This window comes from Malus domestica, chromosome 11 (assembly GCF_042453785.1).
Source record: "Malus domestica chromosome 11, GDT2T_hap1".
NCBI classification, from domain to species: domain Eukaryota; kingdom Viridiplantae; phylum Streptophyta; class Magnoliopsida; order Rosales; family Rosaceae; genus Malus; species Malus domestica.
The window spans coordinates 40370145-40388784 of NC_091671.1; the positions used below are offsets into that span (position 1 = coordinate 40370145).

The window sequence follows — 18640 nt, forward strand, 5'->3', positions numbered from 1 at the left end:
TAAAAACCTTGAAATCATTAGCACAGTACTAAATTTTTCTACGTGAAAAAAATGTCAGGATGGGCTTGGGACCATTGTGATCCCTTCACGACTCCGCCTATGAATTCTATAACGCCAATGAGTTCGGCTTTGCGCCGGGTCTTCTGTTAACGAGAGATTGGCTTTGTTGTATGCAAGAATGTTTGTTGGACAAACGTAGTAGATGGAATGCTCTTGGTTTTGCCTTTCAATATTCTCTCTATATATTACAGACTGCATAACCAAACGGTCAAACACTTCATCAAACCATGTCTCCAAAGGCAACGCTGCTACCAGGCCTAATTCTCTTCTTTCTGATCTCCATCTCAATCCCGTCGTCCTTCGCCGCCGACGAGCTGACGGTTTACGAAGCCCTCGAGGAGTACGACTTCCCGGTCGGCATTCTCCCCAAAGGCGCACTGAGCTACAAGCTGGACAGCTCCACAGGTAAGTTCTCAGTCTACTTGAATAGCACTTGTACATTTTCCATCGACTCGTATAAGTTGAAGTACAAGTCCACCATAAAGGGTGTGATAAAGACCGACAAGATCTCAAGCTTGAGTGGCATCCAAGTTAAGGTGCTCTTTCTGTGGCTGAGCATTACCACCGTGACTCGTGACGACGATGAGCTAAAATTCTCGGTCGGCATCGGCTCCGCAAACTTTCCGGTCAGTAATTTCTATGAGAGTCCGACCTGTGGTTGCGGTTTCGATTGTGTCAACGGGAAAAGAAAGATTAAGAATTTGGTGTCCGCACTTTAAAGTCAATCTTTAGCTTTTTAGTGCCTAAATTTCAGTTTTATGCTTAGATTAAACATGATTTGAGAATAAATGCTATGATATCATTTGTAAGTGAATATCATTTGCTTCTTTGTATGACTTATGAAACTCTAATCTACATAATTTTTTTTTTTAATTTTAGATAAAACAATTACATTCTCAAGTAGTGTAACTCTTAAAAAAAATAGTTGTTCAATTCGATTGCAAAGAGACTATGTGCTTGTTCGGAAGTGCTTTTTAAATGGGTAAAAACACTTTTTGTGAAAATGTTTTTGTAACTAATATTTGGTAAATATACAAGTAAATCATGTAAAAGCACTTAACGTTTTTCTTGTAAGAAGTACATAACTAGTACTCTTGCTAAATGCACTTTAAGTGTTTTTGAAATTTAAAAATATTTTCTCTAAAAATGTTTTTAGCCACTTTGAATGTATTGGTTTTGAATGGTTGTTGCAACTGGTGGGGGAAAAACACGATAAAGTAAAAAGACAGGAAAAACAAGGGTAATTATATCAAGGTGCAGAAAAAGTGGTTGGGCAAAAAAGCCCAATGGGCCACATGATGTCGGTACTTATAACTAGAGAGATTTTTTAGTGTGACCGTCATACGAGGTGGTATACCACGTGTTTCTATACAAACGGTGAGTTATGTGTGTTAAAAGTTTAATAACTTAAAAATTAAAATTTTCCACCACTTGCATAAAAACACATGATATACCATCGGTATTTTCGTCACAACCAAAAATTTCTCTTGTAACTGCTACGATTACCGCAATAATCACCATGTGGTTTGCCAGGAAAGCAGGACGTGCCCACCCATATATTCCAAAAGTAACTTTAACAGAAGCTTTCAGTATTGTTTATTTTAAAGAAAAATCATATTTTTACATTAAAAAATTAATTTTAATACTATTCATTTTACCTTTTATTTTATCGTTATTGTTAAAATTCAAAAAAAATTTTGGGGTGTGCTATCCACATACCCCAAATTACTTCTCACACACCCTTGTTAATTTCTATCTGTTGATCTTCTTCAATTCATCCGATCCGACGACCGAAAATTAGAAGGGTGTGTGAGAAGTAAAATGGGGTGTGCGGATATCACACCTTTTTTTTTAATAATTTTGTTCATTCCACGAAACTTTATCGAAACTTGTCTTCTCCACCGCTGTGAGTCAACCCACACCTAACCCACTCTCTGTACCAAATATTCTACCGGAAAAAAATAACAACAAAACAAAATTTCGGAGCGGGAGGAAAAAAATCATGTCACGCACAGCAATTATTGCCGTCATCGTCCTCCTATCACCGTTCTCCACGTCACCAACCCTCTCCACCGCTGCCAACGGTGGTGAATCGCGGTCTGTGTACGATGCAATCGAAGACTTTAACTTTCCGATGGGTCTGCTCCCCAAGGGCGTCACGGGATACGATCTCGACGGCAACGGAATATTCCGCGCGTATCTGAATGGCTCCTGTAGCTTCTCGCTGGAAGGGTCGTACCAGCTCAAGTACAAGTCCACTATTACCGGCACGATCTCCCAGAACAAGCTCTCCTCGCTGACCGGGGTGAGCGTCAAGGTCCTGTTCCTGTGGCTCAACATCGTCGAGGTCACCCGGAGCGGCGACAACCTTGACTTCTCGGTGGGGATCGCGTCGGCGGCGTTTCCGATCGACAATTTCTATGAGTGCCCGCAGTGCGGCTGCGGGTTGGATTGCGTCAATGGCGGACAAGTAAGGAAGATTAAAATGCCTCTTGTTTCTTCGTTTTGAATTGGGAATTGGGGCTGTGGAGGAGGGAGGGTTTTAGGGATTCGGAATTATGGGTAGTGTTTGTTCACACCTTGATTTCCTAAAGATTATGAATTTAATGCTTTTCAATCATTTTCATTTATGCAGAAATAATTTTTGTTTTATGCGTTTGTGACATGTTTTGTTGTGGAAAATTAGATGTTTTATGATGGGATAGCGCTGTTCAATTCAATTCATTTAGGTTTTATGTTGTGACATGTTTCGGTTATGCATCTTCTTCAATTCATTCGACGTGACAGCCGGAATTTGAGAGGGTGTATGGAGGTAAAAAAGGGGTGTGCGGATAGCACCAACCATGGTAGGTTAATTTAGGCCGTAATGGCGTTGTGCTGATTATGCATATGGCGGTTATCTTGGATTGTAGAAGCTAAAAGCTTGTATCTTTATTGTTCGAGCTTTATGCAATATGGTTTAGGCCAAAACAAGTAATGCATTGCTTGCTGTTGTTCTTTCGGTTGCAAGTCTTATACTTTCTTAGCATTCAAATTCAGGAGACAAGTTGTCTAGTAACCGGATTTTCATGCACGTTCGTAGATTTCATGTTAGTAGGGAATGTTTGATTCGTGTTTCTTTATTGTAGTTTACTGTGTGGATGGATAGTTTTGGAAATGTGAGTTAGGTGGTGATGGAGAAGGCGCGTTGAATAGTAATCTGGTTTCAGATTAGGTTTAGGTATGTATTACGGACTTAGACTCCGTGGGATGTAATGCGCAGATTACAAACTATTATCTACCTCAAGTTTGTATGATCATCCAAGTGCACAGGTAAAAACTGGACCTTCAAGGTTGTTGAATATACATTAGACTTGGATATTGTTATTTGCAGTTACTGTTAGAGGTGAACTCATTGGTGTAGCTGACAAAACGCTGCATATCTATCGTGTGAAATGCTTAAGGAAGTTCTTATTTTGGTTTTAGAGAATATGGAATTCAGGTTCAGTACCCTTGAAAATATTTCAGTTCCGAGTTCGACATAGTTTTTGTACTTAGTTGCCTCTTATGCCGAGCTAACCCTTACCTTCTCGTATCATATCAATGTTAGCTTAGCGTTTGTTTGCTCAAGGTGTAAGAAACTTTTAGGAAGGAAATGCCCCATGACACATGTACCCCGACTCCGAGGAACTCTGCACTTTGTTATAGTTAGATTTCAGGGCAATGGTCGTAACTGCAAAGGAAGCTGGGAAAATTTAGGATTCGGATTAAGATTAGGTAGATGTCAGTGGCCATTTTGCAGGTGAAAGATGAATAGTTTAAAACTTCAAGTATATACCAAAGAATGTGTCCCTTGTCGAATTTCCAAACAGACAACCAGGGCAAAAGGATTGAAAACCTGGGATATCAATTAGATCTTTGAAGAACTTCATTCGGGAGAGACTTGAGATGTGTGTGCAGTGACGGTTTTCAAGCTGTGTTGGAGAAAACCTCTTTCAACTATGCCCTGCCTTGTCAATTGGGCTTATGGTTTGCCTCAAGGGTTTCCATTTGGTGCCCCTCGGTCTTGGGCTTTTGCCAGTTTTTTTAGTGCGAAATAGCTACAACCTCGAAAGACAATTAGGTCATCTCCAATGCAGGGCTAAATGTCCAAAAGCCAAAGAATAACGTGGTTTGTTCATAAATTCATTTCTAACCGATGGCTGGATATAATTCTATGAAGCCAATCAGGCCAAAAGGGCATCAGGCTGGCTAAATCTAGTTGTCATATTAGCCTTTTTTTTTAGGCACAGCTTTTCAATTGCAATAATTGATTCAAATGCAACAACTATATATGAAAACGTCCAACGGTAGTTGAATTAAATTAACCAATAAATTTAAAGTATACAAAACTAGTAGATTATTGAGGGGGTTATATTTTAGCCCATTCAGTTGAATATGGTATATGAGTATGGCTTAATACTGTTTATTTAAAATAATTTTTTGTAGAGCTATAACTTTGAGCGAGACTATGTTTAATTCTTTCGGTTGGAGATGGCCTTAGTTTCGTAGCCCTCCATTTGCTGATGATTTCTAGGTATGAATGGTGACATTGAACAAATTGGATACGCCTACATGCCTAATTTCCTTTTATTCCACACAGTGGATACGCCTAATTTTTGGCAAGAATAGCAAGGCGTGTGATGAAAAAGGAGCAAAAAGTTGTGATTAGATGGTGTGTCTTTCTAGTTGTATTAAATTCAGGGATCGCATAGTTCTGTGAGAGCTTTCCGATGGATGACGTGGTCTGAGTGCTCAGCATAAGTTTTCATTGGGCTACTCAGAACATCTCCAAAAAAAATATAGGTGAAGATGCTATTGTGCATATTTGACATCAAAAATCATTCTAACCAAAGTATTATTTGTTGACGGGATTTGAAATCTTTATGATTAATTAATTTTAATAGTGGGTCTCTTATTCCATTAATATTTCAACCAATAAATTTTTTGTTTCAATAATTTGTTTTTTAATAAATAAAACCATTTAAACCTCTATATTAATAAGAAAATAACATTTGACAATTCGGTTGGAGAAATACAAATTTGACGTAAGAGTTATCCATCATCAATTATAATTTGAATGTTATAATTTGACAATTTGAAGATGGTCTTAGTTCTTCAAGTTTTTTTTTAATTTTTTTTTATGGAAATTGGGCTGCAAGTTTTATTACCAATAATACACAGTTATAAGAAAAAGACCCACATACAACACAAACACAACAACAAAAGTATGGATCAAAGTACAACAAAACCAAGCCCAATAAAAAACAGAAAAAAAACCCAACAACTTGCATCCTCTACCACTGCTGCCATCCGAAGGAGGAGGACTCAAACCAGTTGCCAGAAAGCAAGCCAAATCGAGCCCTCAAAGTGGCTAAAAAGAAGGCTTCAACAACCGCCAAAGAGCACATCAAAGATCAACACCACAAATCGAAGGAAGCTTGCAGGAAACAACCCACGAGCAACAGAGGCAACAAGGCCAAGTCGAGGCAACGAGGCCAAGTCGAGGCAAGAAGGTGGTGAGAACACCTGAGCATCGAAAAAATCCGAAGCTCTACACATCTCCCTCCTAAACGGGAATCGCGAAGATTCGCATTCACGGTGTGGATTAGTGGAAGCCGATCTAGAGGATGAGAGCACTAGAAGAGTGAGCCAAGTGGAAAGGGTATGGTGTGGAGTGATGAAAACGAAGTAGGTGGAGGCAAAAGGAAAGGAAGAAAGGGAAGTTGAGGAAGGGGAGCCAGAGTTAGCAGTAGAGGAAAAAAACCAGCAGGGACAAAAGGAAAGAAAAGGAAAACAAGAGGAGCAAAGGGCTACCACCAACCCTAGCCATAGCTAGGATCAGTGGCAGCAAGGAGGAGAACAGAAGCTGGAGATGCACTTACATGCAATAAATGAATCGTCACGTCAACATCAACGTCGATTCTTATTGCTTGGCCGGCTCTTCATAGCTCAAATAAGTGGACAATTTAAACCTATCATCATGTTTAAAACTTACGTGAAACCGGGTGTATTTATCGTCACCACTTCACTTATCTCAAAAAAAGCGGAGACTCGACTATTCACCGCATCTAGCTAACTAGTAGCTGGCATTTGGCATTGTCGTTGGCCAACATACATTGTATATGTGGCTTCAAATTTGGGCCTACCTAAAGTTTACAATATCTATGGAATTGCCAAACAAGGTGACACATATTGATACTGATTCCCCATTTTATCTGCTCCTAAACTAATCACATTAGTTTTGGACCTAACTCTAATAATTCTCCATTATCATGTTTACAATATTCTTCCAACCCTAGCCTCACATTAGTTTTGAAATTGATTTTGGGTTCCAAACAACGAACCTTGCGTTTTGAATTTATACCTAAACTTTTTTTTAAAAATTAATTTGGTAATTTAATTACATGCCACCACACTATGATATATTCAGCATATGTCTACTTCCCCATTTGTTTTCATATCCAAATGTTTTGAGTTAAATTTAATAAATCATCCACACTAACGCCTTCATTTTCCTAAATTTGCAACAACCAGCTAGAAACCCTTGTGGAGAAAGATTTGGAAGATAAAACACTTGTACATCATAAAGATGAAAGATAAAATTACGTTTTCAAAATCCACTGAAACAAATGACGAGCCCAGGAACAATGAAGTAGTGAATTAAGTCATGAGAAAGAGAGCATGTGAATCATGTTGGTTCTACATACGCTCTTAATGTAAAGCCTGTAGAATAAAGGTGCAAACTGAAAGACTGATGAGTATCGGCGATTTTTGAAATTGTATATAGTTGGAACTTTGAAGTCTTGTCCTTTTTGTTGTACATAAGGTCTTATTTTAAAGTTAGTAGAATATAAGTGCAAACTAAGGGCTTGTTTGGTATCCTATTTGAAATTTTTTATAATTTCTCAAAATATTTCTTAAGAATTTTTCTTGAAAACAATTTTTTTTTAAGACTCAAAAACTTGTTTGGTATGCGATTTAAAATTTTTAAATTTTACAACTTAAACTGGACACAAAAATATCCATAAAAAGGGGGTCGAGAGAGAAAGAGGAAAGATGAGAAAAGAAAGTAAGAGATGATTAGAGAAATGAGAAAGAAGTGAGAAGATCGGAGGAGATAGAGAGGAAGAGGAGTGAGAGAAAGAACTGAGGGAATGAAGAGAGCAGATTGGAGTAGAGACGAAAAAGGTAAAAAGGATTGGAGAAGAGACGAAAAAGGTAAAAGAAAAAAGAGAAGGGGGAGAGAAAGAAGAAAAGAGGGATAGATTTGGAGTGGGAGGGGAGGAGGGAGAGAAAATAAATGAGTGAATTTAAGTTTAAAAACTCTAAAAACTCACTTTTTATGTTTTTAGATAATAGACTATATTTTTGAGTTAGTCTTAAGTTCAGTTTTTTTAAAATAGTCCTACCAAACAAGTTTTTAAGGCCTAAAACTTGAAAATTGTTTTTGAGTTTAAAAAGTTGGATTCAAGTAGAGTACCAAACAGGCTCTAAAAGACTGATGAATATGGGTGATTTTTTAAAAGGAAAACTAACGATAAGTTCAAAAAAAATTCTCTTTTAATGAAAAGCTCTTTTTAAAGGTATAGTGAATAGTGTCATTTAAATGTAAAAATGTGATTTTTCGTTAAAAATGAATAGTACCGGGAATGTTTTATTAAAACTCATTTTTTAAAATTGTATATAGCTGAGACTTAGAAATCTGCCCTAAACATCTTCTACGGTTTCAACAGTGAAGAAAACTATTTTGATGTTTTAGTATTGAAAATATATATAGTTGTGAATTGAAGCTGCTAATTAAGCCTTCTCAAATAATATTTATAGTATGAATCTACATTTTGTAACTTAAAACCTACTAAACAATAATATTTGTTTTTCTTCTAATAAATGATATTATTTTCACTAAGGAAAAAGTGTGGGCTTAGTTTCATAATGAGCTAGTAATAATGTGGTTCAAATTTGTCTTTGCGCGAGAATTAAACATAAGACCTCTCACTTACAAATGAAAAAGAATATCACTAGACCGTAGTACTAAATGACAACAATAATATCATCTTAAACGGTGCTATAGCACTACGCATGTATTTTTGCTAGGGAAAGAGATTCTCTCCGGATCCCTTTCACCTAATTCTCCTCATCAAACAATTCGAGCCCTTAAAATTTGATCTAACAGCTAAAATTATTATAATTTTTAAAGTAAACCCCTGTTTTTAGCTATTAAATCAAATTTCAAGAGTTCAGATTGTTTAATGAGGAATATTAAGTGGAAAGGATCCGGAGAGAGAATCCCTTTCCTTTTGCTAGTGCCAATTAATTGATTGAACAGTAGCAATCCATTCCATTGTTCTGTATGCAATTCTCAACCATTTATATGAATTTTATAAGTGGAACTTGCTTTTTTGGGTAATTGGCCAAGTTTCAAGGGCCTTTGACAATTTTTTAATTGGTTGTGCCGGCACATGATAACACATGGCGACCGGAGACGTTGCCGCTTGATGTTGGCCCCTGGTTGCGTAGCTAATCTACTCGCATTGCCGAACAATCAGCTGCCGCAATCATAGGCTTAAGAGACTAAAATTAAAAAAATTAATTAAGAGCTTTTAGTGTGCAACTTAATCACCTCCTTAATTACGTGCACACATCCACCTTAGTTCCAAGCCAATACTATTATTGTATGCTTGTTTGCATGCATTAGAATTACTCCCATTCACGACACTTGTTAATGTATTGGTATTGAAATAATTCTGATTATTAACTTTTATACGTCTGTGACGCTGAAATATATAAGTTTTATCTCAAAATCCGTAATCTTATGCTTAAAAAATTAAAAATTAATTTGATTATAGGATTACTTGATTCCGCTCATTCTATCACGAAGCTAATTCTAACTTTTTTGGTACCTTGATTCAAATGGGTAAACATAGTACTATTGTTCCTTTACTCTTCCATCCTTCATCCTTGTGGGTTTCCATGAAATTTGACGTAATTTTTCAATCTAATAATCTTGTAATCTTGTTTAGAGAAATGCTAAGGAGTGACTTTGATGGAGTGCAGAACAATTAATATGATTTCTACATTAAACATGTTGTTGGAGACTTTTCATCTTTCAAAGCCATGTTTTAATTAGATGCCTAGTAACTATAATCATTAGTATTAAGTTATTTATCCTATAAATGTAAGGTAGCTTCCTATTTAAAGGGTTTTATATGTAAGATTAAGAAGTCAATTAGTGAATTATAATCAATCTAAGAAGAGAGTTGAGTTTTCTGCTCCTTAAAATCAAGTGTGAGGTTTAGTCGTGTCGAACGACTCAACGATTAGTGATATGAGTGAATTCGTTGCCACCAGTTGAGTGATTCCCAGGTTTCTATCCCCATAGAGATGCGAGTGATTCCGTCCTCCTAGTTGGGCGATTCTCTAGTTGAGCGATTCCCAAGTTATCATCCCTCGTCTCCTGAGACTTCCTGGACCTTTCTTGCGTTAGACTGGGCGATTCCCTGGTTGAGCGATTCCCAAGTTATCCTCTCCCGAGACTTCCCGGACTTTTTAAGCCTACTGGATTATTAGATAATCCATAAAGAATCACATTTTAAAAGAATCTCCTTAGCATTTCTCTCTTGTTTAATGCAAGTTTATCTATCGAATCTAAGGCATACTCCATACGAATGTAATCTTCCATTTTCTTTTACCAAAACCAGAAGACCATTCACAAATCACAATCACACAAAAGGAGATGCAGTGACATAAATAGTAATTAAGCGATTGATTAGAGAATTAATAATCCCTTTATTGCCAAAGTTAACTAATACATGCTTAAGTCCCTAATCAGATCAGAGGGCAGAGGAACCAGCTATTACCACAGATCATACATATTTTCCGGCCTAGTCTAAACTCCGAAGAATTCAAACACAGACACGCCGACAGCCCATTCCTCGTACAAACTTTCTCGTATGTTTCAATAAACTACAAGAATTTTTGTTTTTGTTTTTGTTTCCATCTTTAATTTTATTAATGCTTCTTCAAGAGCGCCGCGCGCAGCTCGGCAGCGTCGATCTTCTCGGCGCCGTTCTCGGGTCCGTAAACCCCGGTTTTTGGGTCGGGGACCCACGAGACCTTGGAGGTGGAGCCCACCTTTTCTTCACCGGAATTCTTCTTCGCCACGTTTACGCTTCTGGGAGTAGCAGCACCTCCTCCTCTCACCACGCTCGATGCAACTCCTTGCGAACCCGCCGCATATCCACGTCTGCATTTCCATGAAAAAAACTATCATTAGCATTTAATTAATATTAATTTTAAAGGATTAATCACAATTAAAACTAATTACTTTCGGTTCACGTGACTGTCGTGCACCGAAAGTGTTCCGCTTTAAGAAGAAAACCGAAATTAACAGCCGATTATTTACTAATTAAACAAAGAGGAGAAAAGAAAGATCTTCGCCGGAGAACTGCGGTGGTACATGATTAACTTAAGATACCGTCACAAAAACATGATTTCTCTCTCTTACGGGGAGAGAAACAGAGATCGAGAACAACAAAACTTGGATTTGATTGTTAGAAATGGTTAGTACCTGGAGATAGAGCTAGAGAAACCGTCGACGACGAGAGCAGAGAGAAACTTAGCGTTGGAGAAAGAACGAGCCATTGTTTTTTCTTCGGTGACTGAAACTTTTTTAAGAGATCGGAATCCAAACACCGCTGCAGAAAGCTTAGTAGCAGAGAAAACCTTAACCTTCTACAGCAGCGAGAAGAAACAAGAAGCTTTTTTGCTTCGGCTCTTTCTTTCTCTCTCTAAAAACTCTCTGTGGAATTGCGAAGATGGTATTAGAGAGAGGGGGAGAAGGTGTTTATATAGCGGAAGAAAACGAGAGACGCGTGGATTCCAAACAAAAGAAAATGCTGTTTAAACGGAGAAATTTTTTGTTGTGATCGGCACGAGGTGATATACCATATGTCATTATACAAATAGTGAGATATGTGTTTTAAAAAATTAATCACTTAGAAAATAAATTTTTTCACTACTTACATAAAAACACGTGGTGTACTATTCGTATTAAATTTCTCGTTTAAACGGAGCAGAGAGATCGACTGACCTGTAGTTTGTTGCCACGTGGGATTAAAGCAAAAGGCCGTTTCCGTTTGCTTTTGGCAACGTGTGATCGGACGGTTGAGAGGGAGTGGGGTTGGAGTGGACCGACTTTTCTTTTAACTGAGTCAACGTCAAGAGGTGAGGAAAGGTCCGCGAATTGGAATTTGGAGGGAAGTTTTCCTTTTTAAGTGTCTGTTTTATTTTCTAATGTGATGTACTATATCGTGTTTTAGGTATACAACAAAATCCCTTTGGTACGAGTGCGGTGTCTCGAATGTTTGAGATAATGGTCGTTGGATGGAAGGACTTTTATGCATGGTTACTGATCGGTGCAATAGTTATAAGGTTATGTGTAAGTTTTTATTCACATGAAACTACATTATAATTTAAAATTTTCAATTGTTATATATCTGTATCGTATAAATTGTCTCGTTGTATTCTTAGATGTATTTGTTCCCTTCAACTATAACACATGTTTTTATTAATACACAAAAAAGACAGAAAACATAATTATGTTGTGAGTGTAAAATAATAATATTACGACGTGGTACAGATGAAAATAAATTATGAGGCGTACACGTGGTAGGAGAAGGAAAGAAGAAGTGGTGGCGGAGTTTCTTGGCTGAGTTCTGGAAGGTTTTAAGGCCAAATTGGCCTCGTGAAGTATGGAAAGGTCCAAGTCAAGGGTCTGTCTTATTAGGAGTCATGACTACTGGTGATGTGAATCATGTGATGACGAAGAAAGTTCCAACTTTTGTCCAATTTGTCTTCGTGGTTACCTATCGTTTTCTTTTTTCATTTTCCTTTAACAGCTGTGCAAATAAGATGGAAATCAAATTACACAACCTCCACAAATAGCAAATGAACATATTTTAGATTGAGCTCTTCTTTTAATATTGAGATGAACGAGATTCATTTCAAATCTTTGTGTTCGGAGCGCGGCGATTAACAAAAACAAAGAACATAGAAAAAGAGATCCAGATTATTCAAGCTTTTGATCAATTGAAGAGTGGTTCAGGTTTCTTGAGGGATAGGCTCTAGATGCAAAAGTTAGGAGTGGATATCAATCTAGATAAAAAGATATGTCGGTGTTTAATGAAGAAATTTTATAGTAGAATTGTTATACTGTCACACAATTTTACAGTTTACATATACTATAATAAGTGCTTGACTAATTGTCTGTCTTTAATGGAAATTAGTTGTTGATTTATAATAAAATTTGTAACATCATTTTACATTTTAGTGTTTAAGCGAGTTTGATTCGTTTATATATGATTAAGGCATCTTGAATTTAATTTCTATGACGCTGCTACTATAAATAGTTAGGGATCAAGCTCATTAGTTTAATATATTAAAACTCATAAGCTTAATAATAAAATTTGAAATTTCGAGCCATCATTTGATCTCATTCCATTTTTCGACCCAATCTAAAAAGCTTGACAATCAAAATCGAGTATTTCTATGCAAAGATCCAAAAAATATGAGTTCAATGAATTATTCCCACGATTATAGGTGTAACGTGTAAGTAGTGTCGACGTAGATGTTAACAAGAATCTAATCATGATTTTCTTTTAATTAGTTGAATGATTACAACAAATCCTTGTTTATTGTTAATTGTGAGATACTCCAAGACCACACCGCCCAAAATAATATAATTTGAATTTTTAATAATGTCACGAATATATAAAGTGACATGAAGATATAGATACCCAACTAGCTAGGCAAGTGGGTGAGATATCTTTGTGTTGTATATAATCGGAATACCATGACAGAAGAGAACAGAGGGCTGCTTTCTTTCGAAACCGCGGCGTCGCATCCGGATTCAGCCGGCAGTTAACTGCAACTTGCCCTGCTGAAGAATTAGATCGATGCAGCTGCTGCCACCAGCAGCAGCAGCATGCGTGCATGCATGCATCCTTTAGATATTTTGTTGTTATTATGTTTTGTGTCATGTCACTCCTCCACTCTGGCATCTCATAGGGAACACATAAATGGAGAAGAATTTTTATGCAACAGAATTTTAAATTAAGAGTACGAATTTATTATGTATTAAAATTTAAAATAGGTAACGAAGTAGAACCAACTTGTACAAAGATGGTAATATGTATCGCACAATGTAATTAACTTGTAACATCAGCACAATTTATACTTATGAGAGTTGTAATTCATGCTTGTTTGGTATTAAAAAAAAACATATATACATATACAAATAATACTCAAAAAAATGAGTAAGAGTTTCTACTCAAAATTGTTCGTCGCTAGTTTATAGAACTTCGTATTTATGATCATAACATTTCATATTATAAATGACTCAATAAAGATCTCATTTACAAAAAATCAATTAAACTAATATCGTTTTGTCAAGGAGGTGTATAAAAACAGTAGAACATAATTAGTAAAAACATTACGAATCGTCTATGTATTTACTATTATATGAACTAAACGACTATAGTTTTAATTCACTTTTTACTGAGTTAATTTTTACAAAGTGATTCATAATATGAACGATTCTTATCCTAAACACAAAACTCTGTAATTTAAATAAGAAGAATTTTGAGTAAGAGATCATACTCATCATTGAGTAGATAATTAGACATTGTTCTACCCATGCAATTAGCAATGGTGAGATTGTTTTCACGGCTCCCTCCTGCGTACTCTACTGCTCTGAATCAGTCGGGTTCATTGGTGACATCCAGTCTTTGTTTCTAGAAAACCCTAAGAAATATATGGTATTCGTCAAAATACAAAAGAAGGTACCATACAATTGGTGGGATTATTTGACTATTTGCTTTTTCTAGACACCGTAAGAACAATTCAAAAGGCCACGGGCCATGTCCATCAATTCAACAATGTGTCACGCGATTTAATATTTCTATATAAAATATTAGAATATGGATAAACAACAATTTTCACTTGTATATCATCTCTTCTTCTGTTATTTTATAGCAGCCATTTCCTACCAAGTGGATGGAATGTGACTCTACAACGAACACAAGGGTTGGGGTTAAATTATGAGTGCAGTCAAGTGCCCCAAGTGGGAGAGGTTAAGGAACCTCCACAACAATGAGAAGATATCATATTTGGATCTCTTCTATAAAGATCATCAGATTAAGTAATTCGAATTTTTGAAATTTCATCTAATGGGCCACCTGTTTTGGCATCTTAAAAATTATAATAATTTTGAGCCGTTGAATGAAATTTCAAAGGTCCGGATCACTTGATCCGGTGATCTTGGTGGAAGAGATCCGAAGAGGATCTCTTCTCCACAATAATCACCTCTTTCTCCCTTGTTTTACATAGCACGGGTTAAATGTTGTCGAGTTGTCTCGTGTTAATATGTAAAAGTATGTGTTAATCTAGTGTTGTTTTATATATTGTCACAAAAAGTTACATTCACGGTGTATCCGAGTTATGTACTCACATGTATGCCAAAGACAAGGAAAGAGGTTATAGCATCTATGTTATTGGCATGCATTCTGTGTTGTGTCATTTTCAAGGTTTTATTGGTTGGATCAAGTTCTAATTCAAATAAATTGAACTAACATATGAGTCACACGAAGAGTTCAAAGTCAATGAGTGCTTGAATTGGAATTGTTAAATTGGGCAACAATTCAACATATTGTGCCTTATAAGCAGGGACGAAGCCAGAACTTTGTGTGAATGGGGGCATCCTCAAACAACAAAGCCAGAACTTCTGCAGAACCAGGTCGGAGAGCAGAACCAGATCAGTTCAGTGGGGGCTCTGCTGCTGCAAACCCAGCTCAATTTGAGCAGCATCCCAGCGTCAGAAAAATCTCAGTGGGGGCATCCGCCCCCCCTAGGCCCATGGTGGCTCCGTCCTTGCTTATAAGTGTCATCTAGATGAATGAAACTAAATAGTATTGGCTTAGACCCTATTCCAAGTTTATCTAGTCCTAGCTAGACACCAAACTGAATTTAAATTTTGTGCTTCCTACGCCTCGGCGCCTCCTTTGGTGGTTAAGATTCTAATAGATTTGGAAAATTTACTAATGTGTTGAAGTAAGAAATTATGTCAATTTTTTTTCTTATCTAGATTGAAGGAAGAAGATGATTACTCATGATAAAACTTATCTATCTTAATCCTTTCATTTTGGTGGGAATTGACCGAAAGTTTACTAATGATAATTATTTGAATTACTAACCTTCCCTATGTTTACTAATACATATTAAGTCGAAACAAATTGTGTGTCGCACCTTAAAATCCTTAGCCCAATATTTGAAAATGCATGATTAATTTGAGGGACCAGAGTATCCGTTCTCATTCCATTTTTCCTCTCCCAATTCATGTCCTTTCTCATTCTCTGTAAGTAAATATGTTATAATAGGAATAAGTTTTGTTTACAACTAATCCGTCTTCTGCCTTCAAATTAGTAATTAGCATCTATTTCTCGTTAAATATACATTGAATCTAACGAGGTATCCAATATGAGTGAGTGGTTTTTTATACATCCAAGTTTCGTCTCTGGACACCCATCAATTTTATTTAAAAGAAAAGACTTTTAAACTCATAATTACCACAAATGGCTTAATAATTTTTGAAGGAATTACATTATTTTCTTTGTACACCCACATGGTTTTGAAAAAACAGCAAGGGTTAACAAGCGACTGATGAACTTCGCGACTAAATTTCACTCTACCGCGCGTATCTAAACTTCGTGACTATTCCTCATATTGCGTTTGGTTATAATGCAAATTTTGCTTCACGAAATAAAAGAACCATGCAGTCACATGTAGACATAGAATTATGCCATCAAGCGAAAATTACGAAGTTGAAGAGAAAGCCTTCATAATTAATCCAAGGAGAATAGGTGTCCAAAGAAAATAAAAAATGGGTGCCTATAGAAAAATAAACTCATAAAACGTAAAAGAAGGGTATTCTTGAAAGTTTAGTAAATTATTTTGGGTGTCCAAAGAAATATGTGAGAGTAAATTGTGTTTCCAGAGAAACAGAGTGCCCAGAGACAAAACTTGGGTGTACAATGTACACTGAACCAATCAATACAACGTTATCCTTGTACACCAAACGAAGCTTTAGTTATTGGGCCTAAAGCATCTCAACCATTGGGCCTCAAATTTATCTGGTAGCTAAAAGTGAAGGCCCATTAATCTACCCAAAGTAAAATTAGGGCCCAAGTGCAAGGGGTGCCCGCCTCGCCGTCGAGCTCGTCAGTCAGCTTAAACCCCTTTCGTCTCCACCGCAGCTTCAAAACAAAATCCGAAACTGAGCACCGAGAAAGCAGACATGGCAGAGAACAACAGCGGAGGCGGAGGCGGCGGCGGCGGTGATGGTGGCGGCGAAGTCGTGGCGAACCAGACGATCTACATCAACAACCTGAACGAGAAAATAAAGCTGGACGAACTGAAAAAGTCGCTTCTGGCTGTGTTCTCGCAGTTCGGGAAGATTGTGGAGGTCTTGGCTTTCAAGACGCTCAAGCACAAAGGTCAAGCCTGGCTCGTCTTCGAGGACGTCTCCTCCGCCACCAAAGCCCTTCACCAGATGCAGGGCTTCCCCTTTTACGACAAGCCTATGGTACTACGCAGTTCTAACCTAATTTTCTCTGTTTGTTTAATTTGGAAAATTTAATATTTCTTTGATTTTGTTTTGTTCTTTGAAATTCCGTTTGTATTGTTAACGTACTGCACAAAAGGGTATACATAAGCAAGTGAATTGAAATGGGAAAATGGATTTTAGGTGGTTGTAAGTTCAAATTTGGAAATTGGGCATCATCCAGCTCTGGTTGTTAGTCAGTCTCGATGATGCCCGAACGCGTAAATTAGAACGGCTATATGATAGGGCTGGGGCTGGCCATTCATATGATTGTTATGCTGTATTTTGCATTGTCTAGAATTCTGTTTTTTATTGTTGAATGGTGAATAAACACATTCATATATTCGAGCTAAAGGAAGACTTGATGCAAAACGGAGTGCAATGGTGTTGTAGGATTCATACAGCAGACCCTACTTAGTGGGATAAGGCTTGATTGTTGTTGGCGAAAAAGCACATTGGCATGTCATTTCATTTCGTTGAATGGATGGATTATGTTTCACGACACTATTCTCTATGCTTGTTTGAGAGATATAATGAATTGGGATTACCGGAAGATTTTCCGTTTTGTATGATTTGTTTTGTTTTGTTTTGTTTTTGAGCATCATGTTACTGCTGTGTGATTAATGCAGAGAATACAATATGCAAAGACAAAATCGGATGTGATAGCAAAGGCTGATGGTACCTTTGTTCCACGCGAAAGACGGAAGAGGCATGAGGAAAAGGGTAAAGTCTCTCTCATTTATATAAAACATATGACAGTAAGATATATTGTTTGGGAACAAAAATGCTGTATTGATGTATGATTGATACATTTGTTTTTAATGCTTGTTTTCTGTTCATTATGTGGCAGGGAAAAAACGAAAAGAGCAACATGATGCAAGCCAAGCCGGAATGCCCATTCCGGGTTACGGTGGTACCTTTGGTTCAGCACCTCCGGTAAGCAAGTTTTCTGTCTCATTGAGGGATAACTTACTCCCAATTTCAGCTTTGTTTATACCTTCTCTATTTATGTTCTTATTTGGATATCTTTGTTCATATTTATTATTTGCCGTGATTGATCGTACTTGAACTGAAACAACTCTTAACTGATTCGGAAGTCCATTTAGTGGAAAACTGCACGTGGTTTATAAAAGTTGGGAAATTGAAAAATTTCTTGGAACATAAATTGGATAGGTGTATAACAGTATTAAGGTCGGGAAACTGTTATGAAAACACGCGGATAAAGTAATTTTGGTTTATTTCAGTGATTGGAAATTTTATCATTCAAGTGGTACCGTTCATGGTTTATCTATTCCAAGTTTGTATTGGTACATTGAAGCTCTCTTCTCTCTCCCAACCTCGTGCAGCTTTCCCAAATACCGTATCCCGGTGGTGTGAAGTTACCTGAGGCTCCTGCTCCACCAAACAACATACTTTTTGTGCAGAATCTTCCGCAGGAGACAACTCCCATGATGCTGCAAATGCTCTTCTGCCAGTATGCCGGTTTCAAGGAGGTTAGAATGGTGGAAGCGAAGCCAGGTATTGCTTTTGTGGAGTATGGAGATGAGATGCAATCAACGGTAGCAATGCAGGAACTCCAATCTTTTAAGTTGACACCGCAGAGTTCGATGTTGATTACCTATGCCAAAAAGTAGACAACAAGATTTAGGTCTTTGCTATTCCTGTAAGCTGCAGCCATGGATCCTTAACTAGAATGTTGTTTATCTGTTGAGATACGATGCTTCGATGTATTATTGCTGTCGGGATATATTAGAAGAGGAAAAATTTGCGGAGTCAATGTTTCGTTTTCGTGTGGCCCTGCAAACAATCGAAGATTCATCATGGATTATGTTGTCTCTAACTGTTAAGTGCTAATCGCATCTGATGTTTTTTACTTTTGATTTGTTTTGCAATCGCAACCTATCT

The 18640-nt window shown here is 37.1% G+C and overlaps 4 protein-coding genes across 4 annotated transcripts; 3 read left to right on the forward strand and 1 right to left on the reverse strand.

Annotated features, from left to right (window-relative positions):
• The first annotated feature begins 280 nt into the window (after window positions 1-280).
• On the forward strand, window positions 281-2712 carry LOC103423123 (uncharacterized protein At5g01610-like). Its single transcript, XM_070808113.1, has one exon. The coding sequence runs from the start codon at window positions 2063-2065 to the stop codon at window positions 2567-2569; it is 507 nt and encodes a 168-aa protein (XP_070664214.1). The 5' UTR covers window positions 281-2062; the 3' UTR covers window positions 2570-2712.
• Window positions 288-779, forward strand: LOC103423124 (uncharacterized protein At5g01610-like). Its single transcript, XM_008361195.4, has one exon. It carries the CDS (start codon window positions 288-290, stop codon window positions 777-779), a length of 492 nt encoding a protein of 163 aa, XP_008359417.2.
• Window positions 2713-9847: 7135 nt separating the features above from the next.
• Window positions 9848-10954, reverse strand: LOC103413400 (protein SENESCENCE-ASSOCIATED GENE 21, mitochondrial). The gene is made up of 2 exons (XM_008351868.4): window positions 10649-10954; window positions 9848-10324 (listed from the first exon to the last, which is right to left on the reverse strand). The coding sequence occupies exons 1-2, from the start codon at window positions 10720-10722 to the stop codon at window positions 10090-10092; spliced, it is 309 nt and encodes a 102-aa protein (XP_008350090.3). The 5' UTR covers window positions 10723-10954; the 3' UTR covers window positions 9848-10089.
• A 5384-nt stretch (window positions 10955-16338) lies between these two features.
• LOC103449174 (U1 small nuclear ribonucleoprotein A) lies at window positions 16339-18608 on the forward strand. Its single transcript, XM_008388465.4, has 4 exons — window positions 16339-16717; window positions 17365-17458; window positions 17586-17671; window positions 18082-18608. Exons 1-4 carry the CDS (start codon window positions 16430-16432, stop codon window positions 18367-18369), a joined length of 756 nt encoding a protein of 251 aa, XP_008386687.3. The 5' UTR covers window positions 16339-16429; the 3' UTR covers window positions 18370-18608.
• Window positions 18609-18640: the final 32 nt, after the last annotated feature.